This window comes from Fundulus heteroclitus, chromosome 14, assembly GCF_011125445.2.
Source record: "Fundulus heteroclitus isolate FHET01 chromosome 14, MU-UCD_Fhet_4.1, whole genome shotgun sequence".
Classification (NCBI taxonomy): domain Eukaryota; kingdom Metazoa; phylum Chordata; class Actinopteri; order Cyprinodontiformes; family Fundulidae; genus Fundulus; species Fundulus heteroclitus.
Window position 1 is genome coordinate 24347442 of NC_046374.1, and position 25807 is coordinate 24373248.

Below are 25807 nucleotides of genomic sequence, written 5' to 3' on the forward strand. Positions count from 1 at the left end.
AGCTTCCGATTTAAAGGTTTTCTCTTCCTCTGGAGTTTTGCTTCATCACAACCTTGTTCAAGGCTCACTGGTTCAGTTTGGCCTTTTATACATGAGAATGACGCCTTTTAAAATTTACCTGAACTACAGTTATATGTACATCTTTGAATCCCATTTGTTTTTAATCCTGTACAACACTTTGTTCAATCTGTGGTTGTCCTAAAGCGCTTTAGAAAGAAAGAAGTTTGATTGATTAGCTAGTAGAGTCAATTTAAAACACAGGTGTCAAACTCAAGGCCCGCGGGCCAAATCTGGCCCTTCAAGGTAAATTATCCGGCCCTCGAGAGCCAAAAAAAAAAAAAAAAAAGGCATATATCCTTTTATAGTGTATAAAGTGGCTAAAACTGTGCCTCCTGTAAGTGTAACTCACCCCAATATCAACTTTTTTTGCAGATAAACTATAAACTGGGCCTAAGAGTGCTACTTTTATGTTACTGTGCATTTTTTATACTACTGTGTGAACTGGAATGAAATTATGAAATGAAAAGTATCGTCTATACACATGCAAGCGGCCCTTTTAATGACTTCATATAGAAATTAGTTTGACACCTCTGATTTAAATGGTTTCCTGCAATAGTCGACACATGCAGGCGTTGGGCAGGCCTCGCTAGAAGCTTGACGACGGCCTGCTTCATCCTCACCAAGAGCACTTTTCCTCAGTTTAAGAATTTAAATTGCAGTTATACATTTTCCCAATATTATGCAGCCTTTGCTAAAAGCGATCATCTTTATGCTCGTCCAGCAAGTCTCGGAGGAAAGTTCACATAAAAAAAACATTTTTTGATTGCTTTCAAAAGTAAAACTTTTCCGTCTCGTAATTGATACATCGGACCAAAAAATAAATTTAAAAAAATTATCGTTTCTGCATTATTTAGGGCGTTTAAAATATATTAATTTGTATGTTGTAAATTGTCTTTCAGATTAATACTGTTGAAAAAGTAGGTTTCAAAAATATTTGTATCAAACATGATACATTTGGAGCTAAAGGGTTAAATGAGTTAAATATAACTATTTAATAAAAAGTTGTATCCAACATGCTTAAGCATTTAAGGGTATAATCATTTATGTGATTTGAAATGGAAATATTAAATAAAACATCATGGCAGCCCAGGTTTGTCTTTAACATCTTTATTCGTCTTTTTGAACTCTATTGAAATTCTGTAACTTCTGAACTTTTTTTTTCTCCTTTTCTTTTTTTAAAACAGCTTCTGTCATCTAACGCAAAAAAAGAAAAAAAAAAAAAACAGAAAGGTTGTCATGTTGTACGATCCACCTGGCGGACGGTCCCCGTCGGCTCCTCCATTCTCCAGGGTGTCAGCGATGCTGTGGTCCAACACCGTGAGGAAGTTCCCCCGTTAAAAATAAAAAAAATAAAATAAAGGAAAAAACAACTCCTGTGTCTCTGCTGCGGCGTTTTAAAAAAACCCGGAGTGGCGTCGGCGGCACAAAGAGCTTCCTGGAGGTTCTGGTGGTCGAACAAAAATCACCCGGTAGGGAAATATTCAGATGCCTTTTCATAATACTGCCGCTGCGTTTTTGTTTTTTTTGTTGTTTTTTAACAGATAAACATGACAAGACTGCAGAAATCAAGTGTGATGCCGACTAGAAATAGCTTCTCCTTACAATTTAACTGAAATTATATCCAATATTAAAACTTTAAGGGGGGGAAAAAAAAGAAAAGAAAACCTGGAACACGAGGAGTTCTGGTTTAAAAACGTAGAAGGGGAAAAAAAAAATAATAATCCTCACTCTGTCGTCTAATGGGAATAAAAAGAACGGCAGGGATGCAATACTGTCCACCATGTGTTCCACGTTTAACAGGACAAACTGGACGCCACAGAAGAGACCGACACCTCAAAGACACGCAAGCAGAGAGGAAGAAAAAGACGAAGCCATTTCACAACCTGATCCGGACACCAAATCTGACGCTGGACAAACCGAGCCGGTCCAGCCGAAGGAGGCAGCGGCCGCGTTTCAGAGCAAAACCAGCCCCCCCCACCCCAAAAAAAACCCCCCAAACAATCCAAAACAAAGCGTTAAACTGCATCGTTCTGACAAACTCAAATGGATGAATGACTTTAGACGTTAACCACCTCGGCTCCGACACGCTGGACAGAAAGATAAACCTGGATCTTCATATAAAAATCTGAAAAATAAGTTTCTCATCCACGATTACAGCTGTCCATGTCTGCTCTGATAACTTAAAAAGTTAACCTCCAGGAGAAAGTAGAGAAGGGGGGGGGGGTCTGCGTTTGCTTTGAAACGGTCCCAATAATCGGATGTTTAGATGCACAGGAGCTGAGATGTAAATGGGGGGGGGGGGGGGGGGGGGCTGGTTTATACGTCAGCTTTAATGATTTATTGAGCGACGGGTTTACAGAGCAGGTGCAGAACCTCACTGCAGTCCCCTGAAGTTCTTGTCCTCCTTTATTTAGCCTTGCTGCTGCTGCTGCTGCTGAGACCCTCTCCTTACTGGAAACGGCGCTGCTCATTTAAACTAAATTAATAATAATAATAATAATAATAATAATAATAATAATAATAATAATAATAATAGAAAAAGCAGTTTGTCGACCTGAACAAATTTCAAATTTCCGCCAAAAAAAGGCGCTGGGATTGAGGTTTGGACCCGCCGTGACTCCCGGGTAGCTGCCACAGTTGCCGGGGAAACGCAGCGAAGCGCCGCCTGCTCTGCAAAACGCCCCGACTATGACACGTGAAATGCAAAACGATGAGCTAGCTAGCGTCCACCCCTTCCTCTCCAGCCCGGTGCCCCCCCCCCCCCCCTTCCGTTTACCAGAAACCAAAACAAAAAAACAAACAAAAACTGAAAATAAAATTTTAAAGAAGAAAGAAAAAAAAAAAGGAAAAGAAATCCCCCCACCCCCCAACTGGGCCTACCGGCACGCCACTGGTTTCAGGTGTGTGTGTCTGTGTGTGTGTGTGTGTGTGTGTAGCAATAAGAATGTGTGCGGCCAGGGCCGTAAGAGTCTCTGGATGTACAAGGGCTCATGTGTGCATGGAGGCTCCATGGGGGTGAGGGGAACTTCTAGTATTTCATCCCTGGCACAAATTCCTTCGCCTCTGGATTCAACATGCTCTTCCTCTGCAGACGGAGAAGAGACAGTGTAAATATTTCCCTTTAGACGACTCGCTGATGATGATGATGATGATGATGATGATGATGATGACTCACCGCCACCTCCTCCACGTTGCTGTGGTGGTCGCTGACCGACAGCCCGTTGAGCTGCTGCTGCAGCTGGCCGACTCCCTGGTTGTTGAGGTCGCGCGAGGGGATGAACCAGTCCTGGTCTTCCTCCTCCAGCATTTCCTGGAAGCAGCGCTCCAAGAACTCCTGCTCCAGCAGCTCCTCTTCCACCTGGGAGATCAGAATTAAAATAAATTAATAAGAACAAAGAAACGACGCAGCGGAGCCTCAACGAGTCGGAGCATCCCTGGTCCAGCTCAGAGCATCTTAGCTAGAGGTCACCGGGGGGTAAAATTCATAATTTCTTCCCTTCAGTCACATTGTTTGGATCATGGAGCAAAAATGTCAACTTGATGAACATAAATCATTTAAAAAAAAGACTGAATATTTTCTGTTATCTGTGCTCATCAGTGGGAAACGACCCGGATGGTTAAAACCGGAGAACCAAGGCCAACATTGTGCCTCTGAATAAGGGAATGAAATATTTATCTTATGATTTTAGTGATTGTGGCCGACAATGAAAACCAAAAACTTCAGAATCCAGGAAACTACGTGACGTTTTGGGTTCGGGGCGCCAGGTCCAGCCCACTGTAGGGCTGGGCGATAAATCGATTTAATCGATTAATTCGGATTTACAATTCTTTAAGATTTCATTTTTGGAAAATCTGGATTTTATTTTGCCAATACACTCATTGGGTTTCCATGAAGAGAACAGCATGTGATGCTGAATATATGTTTAGGCAAAATTATTGTTAAGTGGAAACTTTTTTTTTACCATAATACGAGGTACTTCATTTACTTGTTTACTTTTTTTTTTTTTTTTAGTTTGAAGTTCACAAGTGCAGTGAAGCCTGTTCTTAGCTCAATGTGTAATACCACTAGCAGCAAATGTTTTGTTATATTTTCATTGTTTATAATGGCACGGCTGCCATCTTGTTTTACAAGCATGTTTCACAGCTTGTTTTTAGTTGCACTTTGAATTCAGGTCAACTCCCTGACGAAATGCTTGACATAAAAAGCAAGGTTTTAAAATAATTTCTTTAATTTTTTTTTATGAAACAAAAAGGAGGACAAAAAAAAATATATATATATATATAAAAATGGGATTTGGTATGATAATACCAGGAATAGGACCAGCAAACTGTCCTGGTGGGAGACCCCAGACCCAACGGCGCCCCCCCCCCGGCTCAGAACGTGACCCACCTGTCTGTTGTACTCCTCCTCGTTCTCCATCCACATGTACTCGGCGAACGGGTTGGCGTCGGGCCCGTCTCCTGCGTGCCCATTGGCCACCGGCTCTTTGCCTTCCTTCCCCGGCGCCCCGCCTCCCGGTGTGTTGGCGACCTCGGGACCGCTCATCTCAGCCGGCTCTGTCGGGGAAACAAACCACAGAACCGAGTCACCGCCGGCGCTCAGCGTCCTTCAGGGTCAAACGCTCAGCCTCAGCTCTCCTGACGAGAGAGAGAGGCGGCCGAGACGCGAGTCTAGACGACCCAGCGCCTGAACAGAGTCGCTGGCGTTCTGTTTACCGCCTCCGAGCCGTTTGGAGAGGCGGTAAAACACGTTTCATCATCAACCAGAGACACACGCGCCACCCACTGAGCTATATAATACACTGGAGTGCTGATTTTGCCGAAAAACTGAAGTCACTGGCCGCCATCTTGCTACTCCCTACTCTTACAGAATCCCATAGGATTTGGTTGCAACAACAAGAAGTTTTCTGGCTGTGTGAAAATATTTCACGGGTAATTTTACAGTCAGTGGATGTAATAACACTATCAACTACTAGGAAATTAGGTGCTGAAATATTTTACATGTTATTCATATTAAATATACATATATGTATATTTAAATATTTGTACATGTATATATGTATACATATATGTTTTTGTATATTGTTATTTATATATTTATAAATGTTATATATGTATATTTAAATTATTAAAATGCAACATTTTTCAGCACATGACTTTCTCAGTACTTGACAGTTTTAAAACATAACATCAAAGTATATGGCATTTGACATTTTAAAAGTTTTAAAGGTATACTATGCAACCGGGGTTGATTTTCCAGCGAGGCTCCCCCCAGAGGGCGAAAGTAAAAGTGCACTGTCGTAAAGATGCTCAGCTGTTCTGGTTTCTCCGTCAAGCCGGTTGTTTTGAGCTTAGCAGACAGGCGAACGCAACGAAAAGTGGAATCAACGGCACTAAAAACAATGACTAACACAGTGAAGGTATGAACATCAGGGTTTCCCGCAGCGCTATATTGGCGAGGCGGCCGCCAAGCCGCCGTCGCGCCAGTTTTATTATTATTATTATTATTATTTTTTTTTTTTTTTTTTTTTTTTTTTTTGTTGGCGAGACGCTACCGCCACCGCCAAGCCGCGGCGGTAGCGTCTCGCCAAAATATATATAATAAAAAAAATATATATATATATATATATAATAATAATAATAATAATAATAATAAAACTCGATATGCTTGCATGTTTATTTGACGTTAACACGCGGTTCTTTGTTGTTGCTTTCGCGCGTGCATATAGTGAATGGCAGGGGGAAAACACATGGAGTTCTCACCGTAAAGCGAGACGTCTGTGAGTGCGGGCCGTGAGCTCTTGCAATTGCAAGTGCGGTATTTCCCCCACAGACCCCCAGGGCGGCCGAAAAAACCTTTGTTCGACCTGAAATGACTCATTTAATCGTCCAAAACGGTATGGAACACATTAATTAACTGAAACATGTTGCATAGTATGCCTTTAAATGACCCCCCTGAACATGAGAAAATCCTCGTTATTCGATGCTGTAGCGCACATATTCCCTAGTTACTGGAGGAAAATAGGGAGTACCAATATGGCGGCTGGTGGCTTCAAAGCGACTCGTTCTAACAGACGGTGATTAGCACTCCAGTGTATAATATAGTTCAGTGGTTTCCACCCCAGACGGCTCTGAACACGCAGCGGCGGTAGGTCAGCCTCATTCAGAGCGGGCCAGAGAAATTCAAACACCAGGAAGAGAAACTACAACTGTAATAATGTAAGGTTTGCTCGCTTTCCAAGATAAAAAGCCTCAAACATTACTAGGCTGAGCACCGACTTCATTCACAAATGCAGGAGCTCAGACGGGCGACTAAACCTCAGAGCGCTCTACATGCAAACAGCAGCTCAACGAGCCGCTTCAGACCTCCACTCCCCACAGGACGGCGTTAAATAAACCAATGAATAAATCACAGACGCACAAATATCACTTCTGTTCTGCAGATTGTGCGTCGTCTCGTAACACGTGTTCTCCAGGAAACGAGCGTCCTGATTGGTCCGTCTCCAGCTTGATGCAGACCCTCATCCCTCAGCTGCTGTCCAAACTTTAATTATTAATTTTATAGTAATAGCCACCTGTACATATATGCTTAGTACATGAAAACTCTTATAATAATCATCTGTATATTATGCTATTGTACATATCTGTAAAACTCTACTCAGTAATATCCACCTGTATATTCTATTCTGTACATATCCAGCTGTAAATTTAGTTCACAATACTAGTTACCTATATATTATATTCATAGGACAAATCGATCAGTAAAATTCTGTCTATAATAGTAGTAGCAATAATCTCTATATTTATTTATTTTATGTCCTGTACATATGGAACCATTGTTTATCCTGCACTTGCTACTATTGCACTTCTGGTTAGACCTAAACTGCATTTCGTTGCCTTGTACCTGTACCTGTGTAATGACAATAAAGTTGAATCTAATCTAATTATCTAATCTAAAGTCATTAAATGATAAAGAAGCCGCTCTCCCACTACGTTACGTCACAGGAAACGCACTCAGGTGATTACTCCTGAAGACGAGCGCTTAAATGAAAACCTGATGCGACTTTACATGGAAACGTTTCCGTCTCTTTTCCTGCGTTTGAAGTAGAAGCAGCGACAGAAAATAGATTTTCCCCCTTTTATAGGTTTTTATTTTCCAATTTAGTCGCATCAAACCCAACATTCTGCTGGTTTTCATTAATATATCCGTAAGTAAAGAGCTTCGTTTCATTCAGGTTTGCCTTTCTGGATATGCTTTAAAGTGTAAATATTTGCCGTATGCAGCAAGTGAAAACATTTTCTTCCAACAAAAAAAAAAAAAAAAAAAAAAAAAAAAAAAAAAAAAAAAAAAAAAAAAAACATTTGCTGATACTTTTAGATACTAATAAGCGTCTTTCCACGTTTCTCTTTGCACTGCGCAACATCTAACTAAATACAAAAACTAAAAAAAGCTGTTTTAGATCCAAAAATTAACCTTTAATAGACAAAATCTTCTAGTCACCCCGCTGGAAGTAAACGTTCTCAGGGCCTGAAGCGATCTGCGGAGGAAGTGAAAAGGGAAACATCTAGTTCCTCCTTGTGAGTGGACGTCCTCTTCCTTCGGCGGGACCGTCCCTCCCTCCCTAGTCTGGGACGTTTTTCCCTTCATCCGCGCCGTCAGCAGCGTAAGAAAAACAAACAGAAGCCGACAGACAGATAGAGGGCCGCCCTGACATTACCACAATGTTTGACCTGCAGCAGCGATCAGAACATCCCGTAACGAGGCGCCTTCAGCACAACCTCCACCTGCAGAGCAGAATCAGACGGGGTTCTCTTCTTCTCTTCTTTTTTTTTTTTCAGGACACCGTGAATAAAGACACGTAATCTAAGCGGGGTTAGCGCACGGAGGAAAGCCGCGTCTCCGGTTACGTCTGCGGGCGCCAATGAACTCGTCTGATTATCCAGCGGAGCGCACGAGCCGCGACCTGTTCAGATAAATAAAGCAGCAAACGGGGGAGGAGAGGAGAGGAGGGACCCGACAAGCCTCTTTGGAGCCAATCTAAATGTTTAAAAAAATAAATAAATAAAAATAGGAGTCATCAGAGAGGAGGTGAGAAAAGACGAGTGGCCCAGGACACCAAGAAGAAAATATTTAGCATCTTCTGGCTGAAAACTGGAGGAAAATGAAGCAAACTGTGTTAAAGCTACTCAACCAGGAAGCTATGATGTTGTCACTGTATACTGAATTAATGTTTATTTTAGTTCCAAAAAAAGTAAAAAAAACAAAGCAACTGGACTTACGTTTATGGTTTTTTACTTTTAAGTCCAGTTGCTTTGTTTTTTTACTTTTTTTGGAATGACCAATACCTGGATGACTGAGAATCGTTACCAGCGTTTATTTTAGTTCAAACCTGGTACATTTTCCCCGTGTACATTTCTTAACTCCTTACCGACTTTATGTACTTCTCGTTGTAGGCCAGACTTTCCCAAAGTGTTTGCCACCCCATCAGGGTAACAAAATCAGATATAATCGCGTTTTAATCGGCATTTCGTTCCTTAACATTTTGTTTATTTTGCTTCTTTTTTTTATATATAATTTAACTAGAAATTGTGTTTTTGCCTATTTTTCAAAAAATAAATAAAAAATAATAGGAAAACTAGATTTCAAAAAGACGAAGCGACACAAACGTGGAGAGATACAAAGCCCAGTGAGCGTTCCCCCACCAGAAATCACTTAAACGTTTCCATACAGACGACTAAAACTAAACTAAAACTAAACCCTAAGGCTGCGTGGATCTATCCCACAGTCTCAGCCGGCAGGTAAAAACATTTTTTACGCGTCGTTTTCGGGTAATGAATAACTCGCCCGGGGTCGCTGACTGAAGAACACGACTCCAGTAATTAGCGCCGTCTTTACAATACAGGTTTAAAAAGAAATAAACTTATTTTGTACCAATTAGCTCAAGCAAGGTGTTATGGGACGGTAGAGAAATCAATGTGAATTAATTAAGCAGTTATTCTTTAAAAATTTGTTTCATCGTGTTGAAAGCTGCAGCTTTTGCATCGTTGGTGAAAACTAAAGCGACGTTGGTCATTTTCAACCAACGTATTTGACGTCGTACTGGACGGCCGTAGACGGGTATTTAAAATGACCCAGCAACGGTCAATGTGCTGAAAAAATGTTTTAAAAACAAAATGCAATTCAGCAAAAAGTCCCTTAGCGCTCTATAAAAAAAAAAAAAAAAAAAAAAAAAAAAAAAAAAAAAAAAAAACAAAAAAAAACAGGCGTTAATCACGCTTTTCCTTAGAAGTAGCAAAGCACAGCCGTTACTGATGCGTCTGGGAAACGCGTCAATTCTGACATTTAATCATAATAATGGGGACTATTTCTCAATGCATTCCACATTATGATGTCGTCTACACCTAAAGCACTTTATCTGAGCCTAGAGTCCATTTACTTCTGTCCTCTGCCCTGTTTTCAACATACCAGGACAGTTCCTTTAAAGCAAATTAACAGTTTTACTAAAACTATACTTGGGTATTGTTTTACATCATGAATGAGTCCCAAAAATTCTCAAATCCATGAAATGAGACCAGGGCTATACAATTAATCTCATTTGTAATATAATTGTAATAAGAAAAAAATTAATAAAAATCCCAAATTGCAGAGGTCTGCAATTTTTGGTTGTGTAACAATTACTGTATGAGACTCGTTCAGGTGTTAAAATGTTTAAAGTGGTTTTGCCTCCACATGGAGTGGAAGAGAGCTGCAGACGAGAGATAATCTAATTCTATTACTTGTTTTAGAGTTTATATAATTATAATTTATTGCCAGAAACCTTCAGGAATCCCACCATAGCATTAAGTTACCGTTCAAACTGTTTAACACACACATAGACATGTTTAGCGGTTGCACTTTATGTTCAACAAGGATCGATTAAAAGCAATCATCTTAAATAATAACATCCAGATTATTAAAAGTTAAATTTCTTGTTGTAAATAGTCTTTTTTTTTTAAACAAAACATCTTTATCTACATGCCACTTTAATGGCGAGAAAAGTCAAAATGAAATCGCAGTAATGGTTGAAATGTGTCACAATTTAGATTTTTGGCAAAACCGTACATCCCTACATGATTTTTATATATATATATATATATATATATATATATATATATATATATATATATATATATATATATATATATATATAATTGGCATTTCAAGCAGGGATAGGCATTGCACATTTCCATCAGGCCAGAGCTTATAGTGTTTGGTAATGCTGAACTATAAGCAAATAAATAAATAAAAATACAAAAGTAATTTAGTTGTTACATTTTAATGGAATGTGGAAAAAGCTAATTCAGCTACTGGATCGTGAGCGGAAACCTCGCAGTCATCAAAAAACAGGCCATCCAGTCTTTTTTTTTTTTTTTTAAACCAGCATCAGCAGGAAGGGGGACCGAGTCCCCCCTAAACCCGCGGATCCAGCTGATCGGCTCCCCTTAGCCTCGCCAGGCGGCCCCCCGGTGAGCGCCTCTCCTCGCCGTTTCCGTGATGTAACCGCGGCGGAGCTAACGCCCCGCTAACGGGCTCCAGCGGGCGGGGAGCCGTGGCCCCTGGCAGCCTGTTGTGAAAGGATTTGGCTGTAAACACACTGTCAGCGGCCGCGGCCTAAAAGGTGAGAAGCTATCCCAGCAGCAACAACAAAGAGGAGGGGGAGGAGGGAGAGGAAGCGGGGCCGTCTGCCTTAAAAATGTTTAAAAGTCAAAACGCACAAACACAACCTCGACAATACATGACGGAGGATATATATAAAAAAAAGACACCGTGTGCTGTCGAGGCAGCGGAAAACAGGCCGAGGACGAGCGCGGCGGCTCCAAACAAAGTGGGCTAGCTAGCAGCTAGCGGCTAGCAGCTAGCTGCTACAGCATGGCAGCATCCCTCACGCAGGTCAACAACACCAGCCTCCACCGCCGACAACACGCACCCCTGCCCCGGCCGCCGACCCCCCCGCCGCCTTCACACGGCGCGTTTTACCTGGCATCGTACGGTCGGTGCTCGCCTGAAAGCGCAACGTTGCTCTGGGTTCAAGTGCACAGCGAAGAGCCGCTCGCTCGTCGTCTCTCTCCAGCGGTGGTGGTGGTGGGGGGGATTTCTCTGAGCTAAGTCCTGTTAGCCTGCTGCTGCTAGCGCGCTCCGGTGGGGCGTTCGCGGCCTTTATAGCCGGTCGGACATGTCGGGATCTCGGTGACGCCGATGATGCAACTCGGCTGAAAGACGTGCTAAAAACATAACCCGGTATAGTCGAAGGGGTTTTTGGCCGAGTGTGCGACCGATTGGCCGACTTTACGGTTCAATGTAAACGTTAAAGATTAGGCGTAAAACTATTCTTTGTTTTTAAACTCGTTTTCACAGACACCAAGTGAAGTATTTCCCGTGCAAAACAAATTATATCATCAGCGCGATAGATAGATCATTTATTCATCCATACATCCTGTTTGTTCATAATCCACCTCCATAATTGTTTTATTTTTGAAGATTTGAAGTCTTCAATGAAAACACAGCACACTTCTGATTTGCTGCCTTTAAAAATTACCAAAAATGGATTAAGAGTTTCAAAATATAGCCTTTTTACATGAAGAACATCTAACAGCCATGTTGGAAAAAAGTTAGCTCTGCTTAACTTCAGCTAGGAATAAGTGGATAACCACACTTACCATTAGATTTTTTTTTTCATTAGATTATGTTGCCAAAAAAAAAGAAAAAAAAGAAACAGAATGCTGCTTCTGTTCTTATTGTCTCCTAATAATAAAAAAACCCATCATAAATAAAAAAGACAATATATCAATTACAATGAAAGAATAGTTTTTGTTGCTTGTTGAAAAATATGATTCCAGTAATGGATTGTTTTTTTTAAAACACTTAAAAAAACATTAAGAAGCACCTTGCAGCAAACTGGATTTATTTCCATGAAGTTAGTTGCAGCGAACGCCCAGCTCCGTAAACGTCAGCTCCCTTTTTGCAATTAAGCCAACATACCGTATTTTCCAGACCATAAGGCGCACTTAAAATCCTCAAATCTTATATAGCGCCTTATATATGATTACCATTGTGCTTACTGGCCGATTTTATGGGGTACAATGTGCTCAGAAATCTGTTAAAATGTGTACGTACGACTTTGGTTAGCAACAAAGCTTAATTTACACACTTTTATTACACACTTGGGAAGAATATTCAGTGTGCTTTATAATCCAGTGCACCTTATATGTGGACAAAGACATACATAGACACGGTGTCGCCTTATAATCCGGTGCATCTTATATATATATATATATATATAGATAATTATAAAGCCATGCGGTCAAATTAATTTGATCATAAAGTACCACCTGCTGTAACAAAGAGTGACCAAAGGTTTAATTTCGCAGCAAGGCAACGGTGGGTACCTGGTAAATTAATTAAAACGGTTTGGTTCACTCAAACAAAGCTAAAAAAAAAAAAAAAAAATTGGTTGAAATCGTGATAACCAATAAAGTCGGAGTTTTGCGCATGACTCTGCAGCTAAGGTGAGTGCTTGCAGTCGTCGGAGCTGCCTGATCGGCAGGGAAGAAAAAGTATTATACAGCGGCTGTCAGGAGGAAACGCAGCACAGAGAGCACAAATGTGTCTAAAAATGTTGATTAAAAAAAAAAAGGACAAAGCTGGATGGAAGACTGTGAAAAGAAACAACAGCAGGGCGGGAAGTTCAGAAGCAAATCGATGATTTGAATAAAATATTTATATTGAAATATTAACCACTAATCTGCAATTGCAGGGAAATGGTTTGAATTGTAATTTAAGATTGCGGAAAAATGTCATTGTGGGTACAAAAAGAAAATTGACACTTTTCTGCTTTGTCTCTCTTGTTGTGTCTCTGCTCTGTCTTCTGTAACCCCAGTCGGTCGAGGCAGATGACCGTTCATACTGAGCCCGGTTCTGCCGGAGGTTTTCCTTCTTGTTAATGGGGAGTTTTTCTTCCCACTGTCGCTTCATGCTTGCTCAGTATGAGGGATTGCTGCAAAGCCATGGACAATGCAGATGACTCTCCCTGTGGCTCTACGCTTCCCCAGGAGTGAATGCTGCTTGTCAGGACTTTGATGCAATCAACTGGTTTCCTTATATAGGACATTTTTGACCAATCTGTATAATCTGACCCAATCTGTATAATATGACTGAATTTGACTTTGGAAAGTGCCTTGAGATGACATGTTTCATGATTTGGCGCTATGTAAATAAAATTGAATTGAATTGAATTGAATTGCTTTCACTGGTGAAAAAGAAGCGATCGTGAGAAGAAGGAGACGAAATCTTCCCACAAGAACGCGTCAAGACGTTCAAGCTAGGATTAGGAAAGACGTCTTCTCTCCGTGACTCGGCCTAAAACCATCCGGGTGTCAGACCCGCGACTCGGGGGCGACGACGTGAAATCGCCCATCATGGCTGGATGTTCAACTCGGTTCAGTTTCACAGCGCAAAGACCATCGTGAAACGTCCAGGATTCAATAACAGCCTTTATTTTTGTCAGCCGGGGTTAAATACTCTCATAGAGCAGCTGACAGAGGAGCTTTGCAGGACGGTCTTTAGCACGCAGTAGTTGTTCTGTTTTTGTTGTTTGGGATTAATGGCTCCAAAAAAAACGGCTTCAGCATTCACTGCTTGGTCAATCCAGACTCCCTGAATTAAACTTTCATCCAATCATCCACCATCCATGACTGCTTCTCTCTCTCTCTCACCCGCCGCTGCTTGGATTCCTGCTCTCTAAGTCTTTCCTGTAGATAAACCAGAATCAGCTATTTTGGCTCCACTTTGCTCTTAATAAAACACATTTTTTGTATAAATTAAAAAAACAGTAAAATAGAAATATATATTTATTCTTACGTAAATATGTATATATATTCAGTTAGAGCTGATTGGATTGGTGCAAATAAGCACGTTATTGATCCGGGGTCCTCGGGTTCGTCTCATTAACACCCAGGCAGGAAGAAGCTGCCTCTGTGGCGCCAACCTGAAGGTGAAAGTCTAAACATCCTGTGTCCAGCATGTGTGGGCTCTGCAGAGATGTTAGGTGAAAACGCTCATTTCAGATTCTATTTAGTCCGCACCGCTGACTGCTATAGCAGTAATTGCACTGCAATTTTGATTTGTTTTTTGTGGCATGTTCACTCTAAAAAAATAAAATTAAGTTTTCTTTTCCTTTAGGTATGTTTTTAAAAAAGGCCAGCGTTCATAAAAACAATGTATTTTCTTAGCTTTCTCTTAAAAAGCCCGATTTTTCAGTCTACGAATGAAACACTCGTTTTTGTTGTTTTTTTTTCTCATCCAGTTGTTGAATCGTATTATTAATTTATCTTAAGGTGTGTTTTACAAAAAGTGTTCAGTTGATAAATAAAACTGTTTTTGTATTAATGTGCTTTACAAAGCCAGAATGTTTAGAATAAAGAAAACATTTTTTTAGCTTTTTACTTTATTACTATTATAGGTAGCACTAATTGTAGTAGTATTTTCGGCTTAGTTTTACAAAGACAAAATGTTTTTTGATAAACAGATGTATCTGTAAATTAAATAGTCTTCTGATACTTTTTCCCATAACCTTTTTTTTAATAGGTTTTCCTCTACTACGTAGGCTCTATAAAGTTAGAACTTTGAATTATATTAACTTTTCTTTCATCTTACTGCCCAAAGTAAAACTAATGACTGCACATCATCCAGTTAGCAGCGTTTTTGTTGTTTGTATTTAACCAGAGGTCGTCTTCTGAAGATTCCGAGCTTACCTGAACGCAGCATGTGGACAAACATCCACCACGGTCCTCTCTTCGCTGTCCTAAACAAATGCCTGCGTGGCCGCTTCGTGATTTTAACGCATTTCTGCGTTAAAACGCTGCTTTTAATTACCGGTTAAAACCCGCTGACGCTTCCTGCTCAGTTTTTACAGTAAATCGGTCGAATAGGTGAGATTGTCACTAACACAGCCTTGTTTTGGTCCAAATAGTGACTAAATTGCTGAAGCTCATGCGGTCCGCGTCAAACAACATTTCCTCCTTTTTTTTTTTAAACACACGTTTCGATGAAACTTCACGCAGAAACAGAACTGTTTTGCAAAATAAAAACGACAACACAGTACTTGTTTGTATTTAGAGATAGTTTTCAGACACTCACCAGTGAACTTTAAGTGTAAAACGTGGGCAATCCGCAAACCAGCTGTCAGGAGAGGAGAGTGGGTCCAAAACAGCTCACTAACCGGTCCCAAAAGAAAAAAACAGGAGGTGAAATCACTCCAGTTAGCTCCAACACGCTAATTTAACTCTTATCTTCCTTCAGTTTTCTCGCGTTATTAAGCTAAACCCCAAAGAAAACGCTGCATTCAGCCTTAACGTTGAGAGAGAGATAAAAAAAAAACAGTGTCCCGCTTGTCCAGTTGTGCCCTTCGCTCATTGGTTGACACGAAAGCCAATCAAACCCTCCCCGCAACGCTATTGGTCCATATTAAAAACAGACCCCGCCTCGCTTCCTCATTCACGTAAAGTAAACAACATTGTCCTCCTATGTTGTAGCCCGCTTTTTTTTTTAATTAGAGGAGTTTGTATTTGCAGACGTGGCCTTTTTTTAATCGAGATTTGTTTTTTTTTTAAATATGTGAAGCTCAAATTTAGTGCTGGTAAAGATGGACGACAACGGTGAACGAAAATGGTAGAGGAAAAGTAAAGCCGAGAGTGATCAGTCACTCATGGGTACTTTTTTTTTAGAGAGCTTCTGGAAACCTTGAGCAGCTTTCGCCCACTATTCATGCATAATCACTGCCATTAATGCTTACAGATAAGAGATGCCACTTTGTTTTGAGTTTCTAAGTCAAACTAGGGTAAAAGTACATTCAGTTTAAGCTTCTGATTACAGATTTAGTAGAGCGGAGGACGGGCTTTTTCACATAGAGCATGTTGGACCTTTGTGTCACCGTCATCGGTGCCAGCTTTTAGTTTTCAGCTGATGGTTGCATTACTGCAGAATCACAGAGGAGGGCGACTTTGGCCCACGGTGGGGCCACATCCTGCACCAGCTGGCAGAAACATCCAAAGTTTCAAGTCTGGTTTAAAGAGAAGAAGAGTGCAGGTTCTCTCCCAGCTTCATCCATACCTGCTGTGTCTGCTGCTGCTGCTGCTGCTGCACACAGGAGACGTCTCAAGAGTGCACAGCTATCAGATTCACACTGACAAAGTTGAATCTTCTTCCATGATTCTGCTCGGTCCACGTAACTCATGCAAACTCCACTTGACCATATGTAAATAATCTCTCCAAATCAGTTCCAGCTTCTTTGTTTTTCTTTTTTTTTTTTTTTTTTTTTTTTTTTTTTTTTTTGGGTGGGGGTATAGGCTGTAAGGAGATGGGGACTTTAAATTCAAGAATGCCAGATGTTCCCCTGAGTGTCAGCCTAAATTTAAGCCTCTGTGTGTGTGTGTGTCTGCAGATCATCTAGCCAGCGTTCTGTGATATGTGTCCCTGCACAAAGAGCTGTAGGAATGTGTGATTAAACACACATGTGCATGCGGGCTGTGTCTATACTGCTGCTATACGTTGCATAGAGTCTATCTGGGAAATGTCTAGCTTATGTTCATGTCTTTTCAAGTTTTATTGAAAACGGTATGCTTGAGAGATTTAATGCACAGAGTGATAAACTTGACGCCTTTTCAAACTAAATGTTAGATTTCTAATGACAAAGTTGTTGTTGTGTTTTGCAGAAACCACTTGTATTACTCCTTAATTTAGCTTTTTTTTTTTTTTTTTGCTGTAAGCCCAAACTTTCCTTTAAAAAAAAGGACCTTTGTACTTCTGAAACTTGTTGGAAACAGATGGAAATGAGATTAAAGCACTTCTTTCTGTGCCCATGTTGAGGGTAAAACAAGACAAGAGTTTAACTGTATTTATAATTAACCCAAGAATCACCGTTGTTTGTTTTTACAAACAGAGAAAAGGTCTCAAGAAATCTTGAATAATATATAATCAGTCATAATTAAGGGGTGGCCATGTATTGTGCATTTAAATGTGTCCCATTCTATTGCAACTGTAATAAAAAAATGCATTAAACTGGTCTCTTGCTTTTATAAATATATATAAAATTAGGGTTTCACATAGGGGTGGACAATAGGTAAGGCAACGCAAATTTATTTATATAGCACAATTCAGTACAGAGACAATGCAAAGTGCTTTACATGATTAAAATATAGGAATAAAAGCAAGTAGGGATAGAATGTAGAAACAAAAAAGAACATTAAAAACAGTTTAACAGTCAAAGGCAATTTTAAACAAATGTGTTTTTAATCACCCAATAATTCAATATCAATATATTGTGATATAAATTTACTTAATAAAGGTGATATGACATTTGCGATATTTTAATATTCATTACAGTCTATGGTTACAGCATTTGTCACTGACTGACGTTCCAGGGTTTATGTAGTGTTATGTGTTTTATTTTTTAAAGCAAATATTTCTAAAATGTTATATTGGAGGAGTTTTATATACAATGCAAAAGAACTGTCAAAAGTTTAAACTGGCATCTGTTGTGGGCATCCTTTGCAGTCTTTCTGAGGCTTTTATTTTGTTTATATCAATATTGTAAATATGTCGTATTGACCGAAATTAAGACATATGCTGTGATATAAGTTTTGGCCATTTTGTCCAGTCCTAGTTTCACAAATCTCAAACTTTGTTTTGAAGAAGCTCCGTTCAGTGTGCAATGCGGCAGTTCAGCTGATTTCGAAATACAGATAATCAGACTTCTAGAAAAAAAAGGGAAATAGCAATTTAGTTTAGTCTAGAATCAAACGCTATGAATCAAATAACAAGGTCAGCATTATTAGCCAGGAGCAGCAGTGTACAAACATGTTTTCTTATAAACTTACACTGCAAAACACAAGGTGGAACCCAAACTGCTTTTCCCCCCTCAAGTCCTTCATCTGCCGCCCAGTGGAATGGGGCCCTGGGCAGTGAGGCATGTGGTCAATATGAAAAACCTCTACATCTACAGTATTGTGCAAAATACGCATCTCTGAGTTCCTGCGTCACTTAGTTGCTGGACTTTTTCACATTTTTGTTACATCACAGCCACAAAAACACATAACATTTGTTGGGATTTTATGTGACAGACAAACACAAGTATGAACCGTAATTAAAGTGTGGCTTGCATTTCTACCGAACCCCTTTAGAAGTAATCCAATCAGTAAATAGTCTCTGTGTGAGTAATTGAATCACAGTATAAAAGCATCTGTTCTGTGATGCTGGTGGCAGCATCATGGCGTCGGGATGCATTCCTTTCTCATGGCCAGGGAAGCTAGTCAGAGCTTATAGGCGGTCAAATGAAGCTGACTAGATAAAAACCCTGGAAGAAACGCTGTTAGAGGCTGTAAAAGAACTGCGTTTGGGGTCAGCAGGACAACAATTCTCTAAACATGCAACCAGAGCTACAAGGGAATGGTTTAGATTGAGGTATAATCAGGTGTTACAATGGCCTAGTCAAAGCCCAGACCTAAATCCAACTGAGAATCTGTGGCAAGAGTTGAAAATTTCTGTTCGCAGAAGCTCTACATCCAATCTGATTGAACTTGAGCTGTTTTGCAAAGAAAATTTGGGAAATAATTCAGTTTTTTTTCAGATGTGCAAAGCTGGTAAAGACCTACCTGGAAACACCTGCAGCTGTACCTGCGACAAAATACGGTGGGATAATTAGAAATCCATCCCACATTTCCCTATTATACACTTTGTGTTGCAGCAAAGTTGGTGCTTCTGATGTTAAAAACAATTTCATAACAAATTTATTAGATTTGTATTTGTAAAACAAACAACACAAAAAAAATCAAACCATAATTACAAGAAAGTCTTTCTGTTTTGGTATTAGAATATAAAGAAATTAGTGTTGGCCAAAATATTTGCACCATGATAGTTTACTAAAAAGAAAACATAATTTTTTTTTCTTGGCTTTCCCCAGTTTCTCCTTCTGTACACTTTTGCACTGAGCTCCCCTCCTCACGGTTCTCCATTTCCCTCAGTCCCCCTTGTTATAAATTTCACCCATAGTGTTTTCAGCCAGCTCATAAATCATAAGATCCCTTCCTGTTCCCCTCTGTTGCTAAAACTGTTTTTTTTTATTACACAATAGCCCAGACTCCATGTCAAAGAGCAGCCACGTTTAATGTGTGTGTGTTTGTGTGTGTACCTCTCACTCCAGCTCTTTCCTGTGGCTCCGAGTCCCCACCCCACTGGGGGGGGGCTGTACAGTGTGACTCAAACACTCACCCGCTGTAACTGTGCACACACACTGTGACAACAGACGGCACACTCTCCAAAGCTCACATAATAAGGAAGTGGCGTGTTAGCACGCACCACCTTGCAGCAAAGGTGCAATTCTGCCTTCAGTAATTTCAGCACAAGTCTAATATTGTTGCGCACACAAGTGACGTCTGTCAGTTTCTGTTTTTTTTTTTCCTCACTTTAGTGACGTCGTCAAAGCTCAGACTGCGGAAAGCACCGGACCTGAACTGGGTTAAAGGGGGAGCCGAACAGCTTGTGGAGACGTTTTACCCCATTTCTATGAGCCAACATTCCTATTTATATATTAAGAGCAGAGGTTTGCAGCAGTTCTTCACGGCTGTAACTCCTGACCTTCATGTCTTTACGCATTCCTCCTTTGTCTTTGGATGGGCTGCCGGATTTCATCTGTATCTCCATCCTCTGGCACAGTACGCTCTCGTGCTTTTCTCTCTTCTGCGAGAGCGTAATTCTTCTATACGTTGACAGAAGTATTGGTTTTAGAAAATATCTGGAGGTAAAAACAACCAAGGCCATGAGGCACAGCAATGCATGAAATACCCATCTGTTAAAATCGTGTCCCTTTTTTTCTTGCTTTTGGAAACGACATTTCTATACAGGAAGCCATTTATAAGATCATATATTCAAACGACCCCCCCTTTTGAAGTCAGGTCATTACTGTCAGATGAAAATACCTCAAGTTGTAGCTGTTCCAATGAAGCATTGTATCCGCAGGGTGACATGTGGCGCTATCTTGGGAGGTAACAAGTTCTCATTCAGGCTTCTGTTGACATTTTGGGCTATTTAAAGAAACCTCCAGGCAGCATCTATGCAAGTTTGAGTCCGTGCACGTTAGTGTGTCATACGTTCTGGGTGTGTTTCCGTTGCTCGAGGATTACTTCCAGAGTCTCTGAGATAATGTTGAATTCATGAAAGGAATGTCACGCAGGGGGTTCCTTCCTGTCACCTGACCCCTTCCCTTCCTGTGCAGAGCTTCCTGTCTCTGAGCGTCCACAGAGGAGCTTGGTCTTGATCGAGGTGACGGAGGAGCTGATCTGCAGCCCTGCTGCTGGCGTGAGGATGGATGCTGAGTGAAGTTGTGGAGGAGGTATCAAGCATCCTCTAACCTCTGTTGGGCCCAGCCAGGGGATGAAAGAAGGCCTGAAGTGCAGACAGAGAACAAAAGAAAGTCTAAACCCCCCGGAATATACGGTATTAACCTATTTCCATGACAGCTCCCAGGCAGAAGGAGACACAGCTGGAAACTGTCAGAGAGCTACTAAACTATGCACATCAGCATGTTCTCTCTGCTTGGCGGCAGCTCTCCAGGCTGCATTGTGGAGGTGAGCCGGGGGAACGTCTTGGTCTCGCTGGCAGAGGGAAAGACTGCATCTTTGAAGAAACCTCAGACCCAAAATAAGGCTCCATCCGAATACCCTCAATAATAGTTTCAAACTCCGGTTCGGTAACCTTTCACAAGAACTCTATGGACAGCTGTGCCCATTTCGGGCAGCCTTCATCTCCGATGTCATTACATGTCGGAAAAACACATGGACAATGTGAGTCAAATACAGCCTTCCGACTACAAAGTGCACATTTTCTTCTCCCCGGACATTTTTGTCAATTTCCGTGAGGCGGGCTGTGGTTATACATCAATTTGTTCTGTGCTTTTAAGCCATCACCCTTGGAGCAGTGGGCTGCCATGTGTGGCATGTGTGGCATTTGGGGGTTAAGGGTCTTGCTCAGGGACCCAGAGTGCAGACACTGGGGATCGAACTGGGTTTCTGAGTGCTAGTCTAACCACTAGGCCAACACTCCCCATACACTGAGACACATTTGGGGTTAAGTGCCTTGCCCAGGTGCACATCAACATGTGGCAAGGGGAAGATGGAATCAAACCCACATCCTACTGATTGCCAGACAACTACTCAACCCATCAAGCCACAGTCACCCGCTTTCTCTGCATGAAACCCATCCCCATTGGGGAGCAGTGGGCTGAGATCACATCAGGAGGTTGTGACTGGGTAAAGAAAGAGAAAGTTAATTTGAGATAAAACAAAATTAAATGGTTTATTTCATTGTGGTTTGCTTTGTTTGTGGCGCTTAAGGGCTTGAGTGCTACCCGGCCGCTCAGCATAATTCTGCACATTTGTTTTGTAAAATTGATTATCTTTACTCCTGCAACGTGAGCTTAATCTGTTTTATTTGTGTTTTCCCTTCCATCTCACTAACCTGCATAAAATATGTCCTCATAGTCCTTATAAACAGGTCTCTGTTTTCTCATATGCTAATGCTAATGCTAAAGCTCTGCTAGGAAGGTAGCCACCATTAGTTCTGCAGCGTTTGCAGCACAGCTTGCTATGTTCGCGATAACACCTCCATCCCTCATACACACATTAATGTTTGTATTAATGGTACTTAAAGGTACTTATTTGGGAATAAGACAAGTTGCTAAATAGCGGCGCAGCCCCATTTTCCTTTGTTGTTAAGCTGAGCCGCTAATTCTGGATGTGACTTCAATGTGCCGCTCATCCGTCCTTTCGCTATTTTGTGAATTTATAAAAGGTTTTCACCGCCATCTTGGTCCGACTCTCCATTCAGTCACTGCGATGACTAGTCAACACAACTTTAAGAATCATTTAACAACTTAACAACAATACATGATGTAACAACAATTATAATGTAACAAAACAGGTCTCTCTTGAAATTAATAGCTTTGATTTTGAAGAGAAAACCTGCATAAATAAAGGTTATATGTTTTTTAAAATTTTTCCAAAATGTTATTGGTTTCCTTTCCAGCAAATTATGTTTGAAACATTATTTTATAATAATAAGAACAATATTTAATTGTCTCTTCTGCTTTTCTTTGTAAAGTGTCTTCACACAAACAAACTGTTCTCAGTTAGCTTTTTATGCTAAACTGGCTTCATTCCCAATTACTCCAAACAAACCTTGGTTCTTACACATACATGTTCATACTGAAATGTAACATCACGGCATCATATTATTGTTTTTTTTTTTTTTAATTTTTAGATGTTTTGCTGAGGTAAAACAATTGTAAATGAAATGCTGCAAACTCTCAGACAATCAATTTTGATACCTGGTTGTAAGACGACAAAACATAAAAAAAAAATGCACAGTGGGTGAACTGTTGCAAGGCACTATATGAGTATATCAAGGCTATCCTGCATATCAATGCTATCTTGAGCTGGGACAGAGTATCTGTTCCTGTGAAGAAAAAACAGCCAGGACAGCATAGCACTGTCCAGAATATCACATACTAGTCATTTAATGCTGGTGTTAAGCATATAATGCAGATAAATATGTTGTTTTATCACACAAAATGTTGTGTATTTATACACTGTTTAAAGATATCTAATGTTTAAAAAATAACTATCTGTCTGTTAGGTGTTGTCCGGTGAATATCAGCTCTAGAGCTGATATAAAGACAATATAGTTCAAACGAATGATTCGAGCACTGGCGATCTTTTAACAGCAAACTCTGCACACATATGGAATAAAGGAGTGACAACTTCTCTTCAAGTTCAAGAAGTTATTAACAGAAATAAAATTAAAATCCTGAGAACACCGCTATAAAATGCTGTTTATCTGAATTAACACGATATTTCAATCAACAAATGCTCTGTACTAGGCTAGTGAAACTGACTTGATTTGGGATCAGGAACAAAAAGGAAATCCTGATCGCGACATCTTTACTTTTGCTCAGTGCTGTGTTCAAGCAAAAAAAAAAAAAGAGGTTCCAACATGGAAGAAAACAGGAGAGCGAACGAGGTGATGGCAGACTTTGCATTTGGGGCCCCTTGGTTTTTCAGTCAACAGGGGGAGAGGTGCCAGGTAATGGCTTCCAGACCCACACACAAAGATACACTCTAATTTCATTTGGAAATCTGACAGGAGGAGGAAGCCGAGTGTTTGTGGGCATATGTGCGTATGTGTAAATACTCGAGCCTTTTCTTCTTTCACAGAAGAAAGAGATCTGGCTTTTGTTTTGCCAATGTACGGGGTGGGTTAGCCCCACTGTCTTTGTACGTGTGCGTGTGTGCAATAGCGCTGGGGGTCAATGTATGCTTTTAATCACAGCTCGAGCGAGGAGAAATCAGATCCCTGCAGATCTAACGAAAACACACATGCAGGCTTTAGAAAAAGGTTTTTTAAAGCTAAAAACATTGTTCTCAAACGTGGGTAGAAGTAACAATTATGTTGACTTTAGGTAAATATAATGTGTAATCTTTTCACAATGTAAATGTAAAGCAAATTTGATGCTGTATAAAACTAATAAGCTAAATCAGACAAACATCATGAAGTTGGGCATTGGATGTAGGAATGACATCAGCCCCAGTTTACAGTTCAAGGATTTCCCTGTTTTTGTACACTCTAAGCAATAAGACCTGATGGCAACTAAAACAGCACAACAGGTAATCAGTCTTTCACATCAAGGAATCTTGGTAATCCCTTGACGGTTGTTTAAATCCAGCCACATTGAAGGGTTCTCGAGTATGAAGCGCCTGTTAAGGCCATCCATCTCAATCAGATTTATTTCCATTGTTTGACTAGCTTTACTCTCGGCAGACGGATTTCGGTCCGCAGAGCTCCACACATCCATCTGGGATCGCTCCATTAGAGATGTATTTCAGAAGGAGGGACCTTATCAAAAATCCTTGCATATGATTGGATAAACCACTTGTCCGTCATCTTTACTGACGCGCTACAAGCTCTTGCCAAACCAGGTCGGGGAAAGGGCGAAAACATGGTTTCTACTAACAAAAGCCTTCAAAGGCGTTCTCTGGTAACCTGACGCCGCCAGATAGATTTGCTCCGCATATCCATCTGGAAACCTTCCGTTGAAGTAATTTTGGGAAGGGGCGCAAATACTGGTTAGCTGATTGGCCTGTGTTGGTGATAGACGGGCCAAATAAACCAATCAGATTCGTCGTCGCTCTGTTACGAGCGACGACGAAAACAACCACAAGCCAAGCTACTCTTGCTGCTGCAGGTAAAGGCTCGTTAGCTCAGCAAAGAAATACTCTGTAATTCCGATAAAACTTGCTCGATAGCCACGCTAACGCTAGTTTCATCGGCTGAAGCCGCCATGTTCTTTAGACTGAACTGTCGCGCTTCTGGTTGCGTCACACCTCAACCCGCCTCAAAGCCAACGCTGATTGGACGTTCGTTTGGTGAACGGCTCCAAATTTTCTTTAACGGAGAGTAGCCAGACTGATCTGCGAGTGAAACCTCGAAAGCTCGCGAGATCAGGATGGTCTCACGAGGCTAGTTCTCTGGTGTTCTTTTTAAATAATTACTATTCGGTAGATTGGACAACACTGATGGAATAGCATCAATGTTACCACTTTCTCGCTGTGAGCCGCCATTGTTGTCTGAGTCAAAACAGTCCCTTCCCTGATACTTTACATCTACGAAAATCCCATCCGGCGATCCTGATTGGCTCGTCTATTTTATGTGGTATTGAAATCCCTCCCAATGGCAACGATTCCAGATGGATGTGTGGAGCCGGGGGGGAAGAGTCAGGTTATTGTTTTACTAGGTCACTTCAAAATCTTCCTTTTTACAGTGTTTTGTCAGACTGTTTTTAGCCATTTTGAGGACGGCTTTCTGGTTTGCTTTGGATTATTTTCCTACTCCATAACCCCAAATGAGCTTGGATTTAAGGTCAGAAACTAAAGGTTGTGTATTTGAATGCAGGATTTTCTGAAAGAGCTCATATTATTATTCAAGGCAAGTTGTCTTTTTGAGTTCTATCAGCCTACTTCATGTTGTCAGACTGGTCTTATTTCAGTGATTTTGTGATTCGGACTTAAGGTCTGGCAGTACCCAGCCCAGAATGTGGCTAGCAAATCTGAACTCAGCTTTTCTAAAAGAGTGTTTATTTGAAGTGGATTCAACATTCACCAAGTGGGGTGGTTGCTTTTCACATAAGGGACTCGTGCTGCTTTTGCCACGTCTTAACCGCGCGGCAGCCATGTTGGCTCTCGTGGTCGAGGTTTATTCTAATTCAAATTCTCACTACAGCGGGTTTTCCCGTTTCTTTTAAAAACGTGTAATAGTTTTATTTCAAACATACAGTGCAAACAGTATGTAATTTATAAAATCTCGTAGGTATGTTGATTATGAAAGTTCTTGGATGGCAAGTTTCGTTGAATACGCAGCAGGTTTCCTAATTTTAACACGGGATAGTAGTGCGTCTTCTGCAAGAAATCACAAAACACCAAACGTTTCCTCACTTGTTAACCATTTCATCTGCACATATCGTCTCTCAGTCAATGAAGTTAAACATTATACTGCCAGAGGGGACAGTAAAAAAAAATGAGGCTGTGTTGTAAAGGTCACCCTAAGTTTGACCAAAACACACCTGGCTGCTTCCTGCCTTTGTCTGACACACTTACAAGGAGGGCT

The 25807-nt window shown here is 40.8% G+C and overlaps 1 protein-coding gene across 2 annotated transcripts; it reads right to left on the minus strand.

Annotated features, from left to right (window-relative positions):
- Positions 1 to 1151: 1151 nt before the first annotated feature.
- paip2b (poly(A) binding protein interacting protein 2B) lies at positions 1152 to 15485 on the minus strand. Of its 2 annotated transcripts, none has more exons than XM_012862548.3 (4): positions 15236 to 15485; positions 4451 to 4617; positions 3236 to 3418; positions 1152 to 3145 (listed from the first exon to the last, which is right to left on the minus strand). In XM_012862548.3, exons 2-4 carry the CDS (start codon positions 4604 to 4606, stop codon positions 3089 to 3091), a joined length of 396 nt encoding a protein of 131 aa, XP_012718002.1. In that variant the 5' UTR covers positions 4607 to 4617; positions 15236 to 15485; the 3' UTR covers positions 1152 to 3088. The 2 variants fall into 2 exon arrangements, with proteins under 2 accessions (XP_012718002.1, XP_012717994.1); XM_012862540.3 differs by lacking the exon at positions 15236 to 15485 and adding an exon at positions 11078 to 11233.
- Positions 15486 to 25807: the final 10322 nt, after the last annotated feature.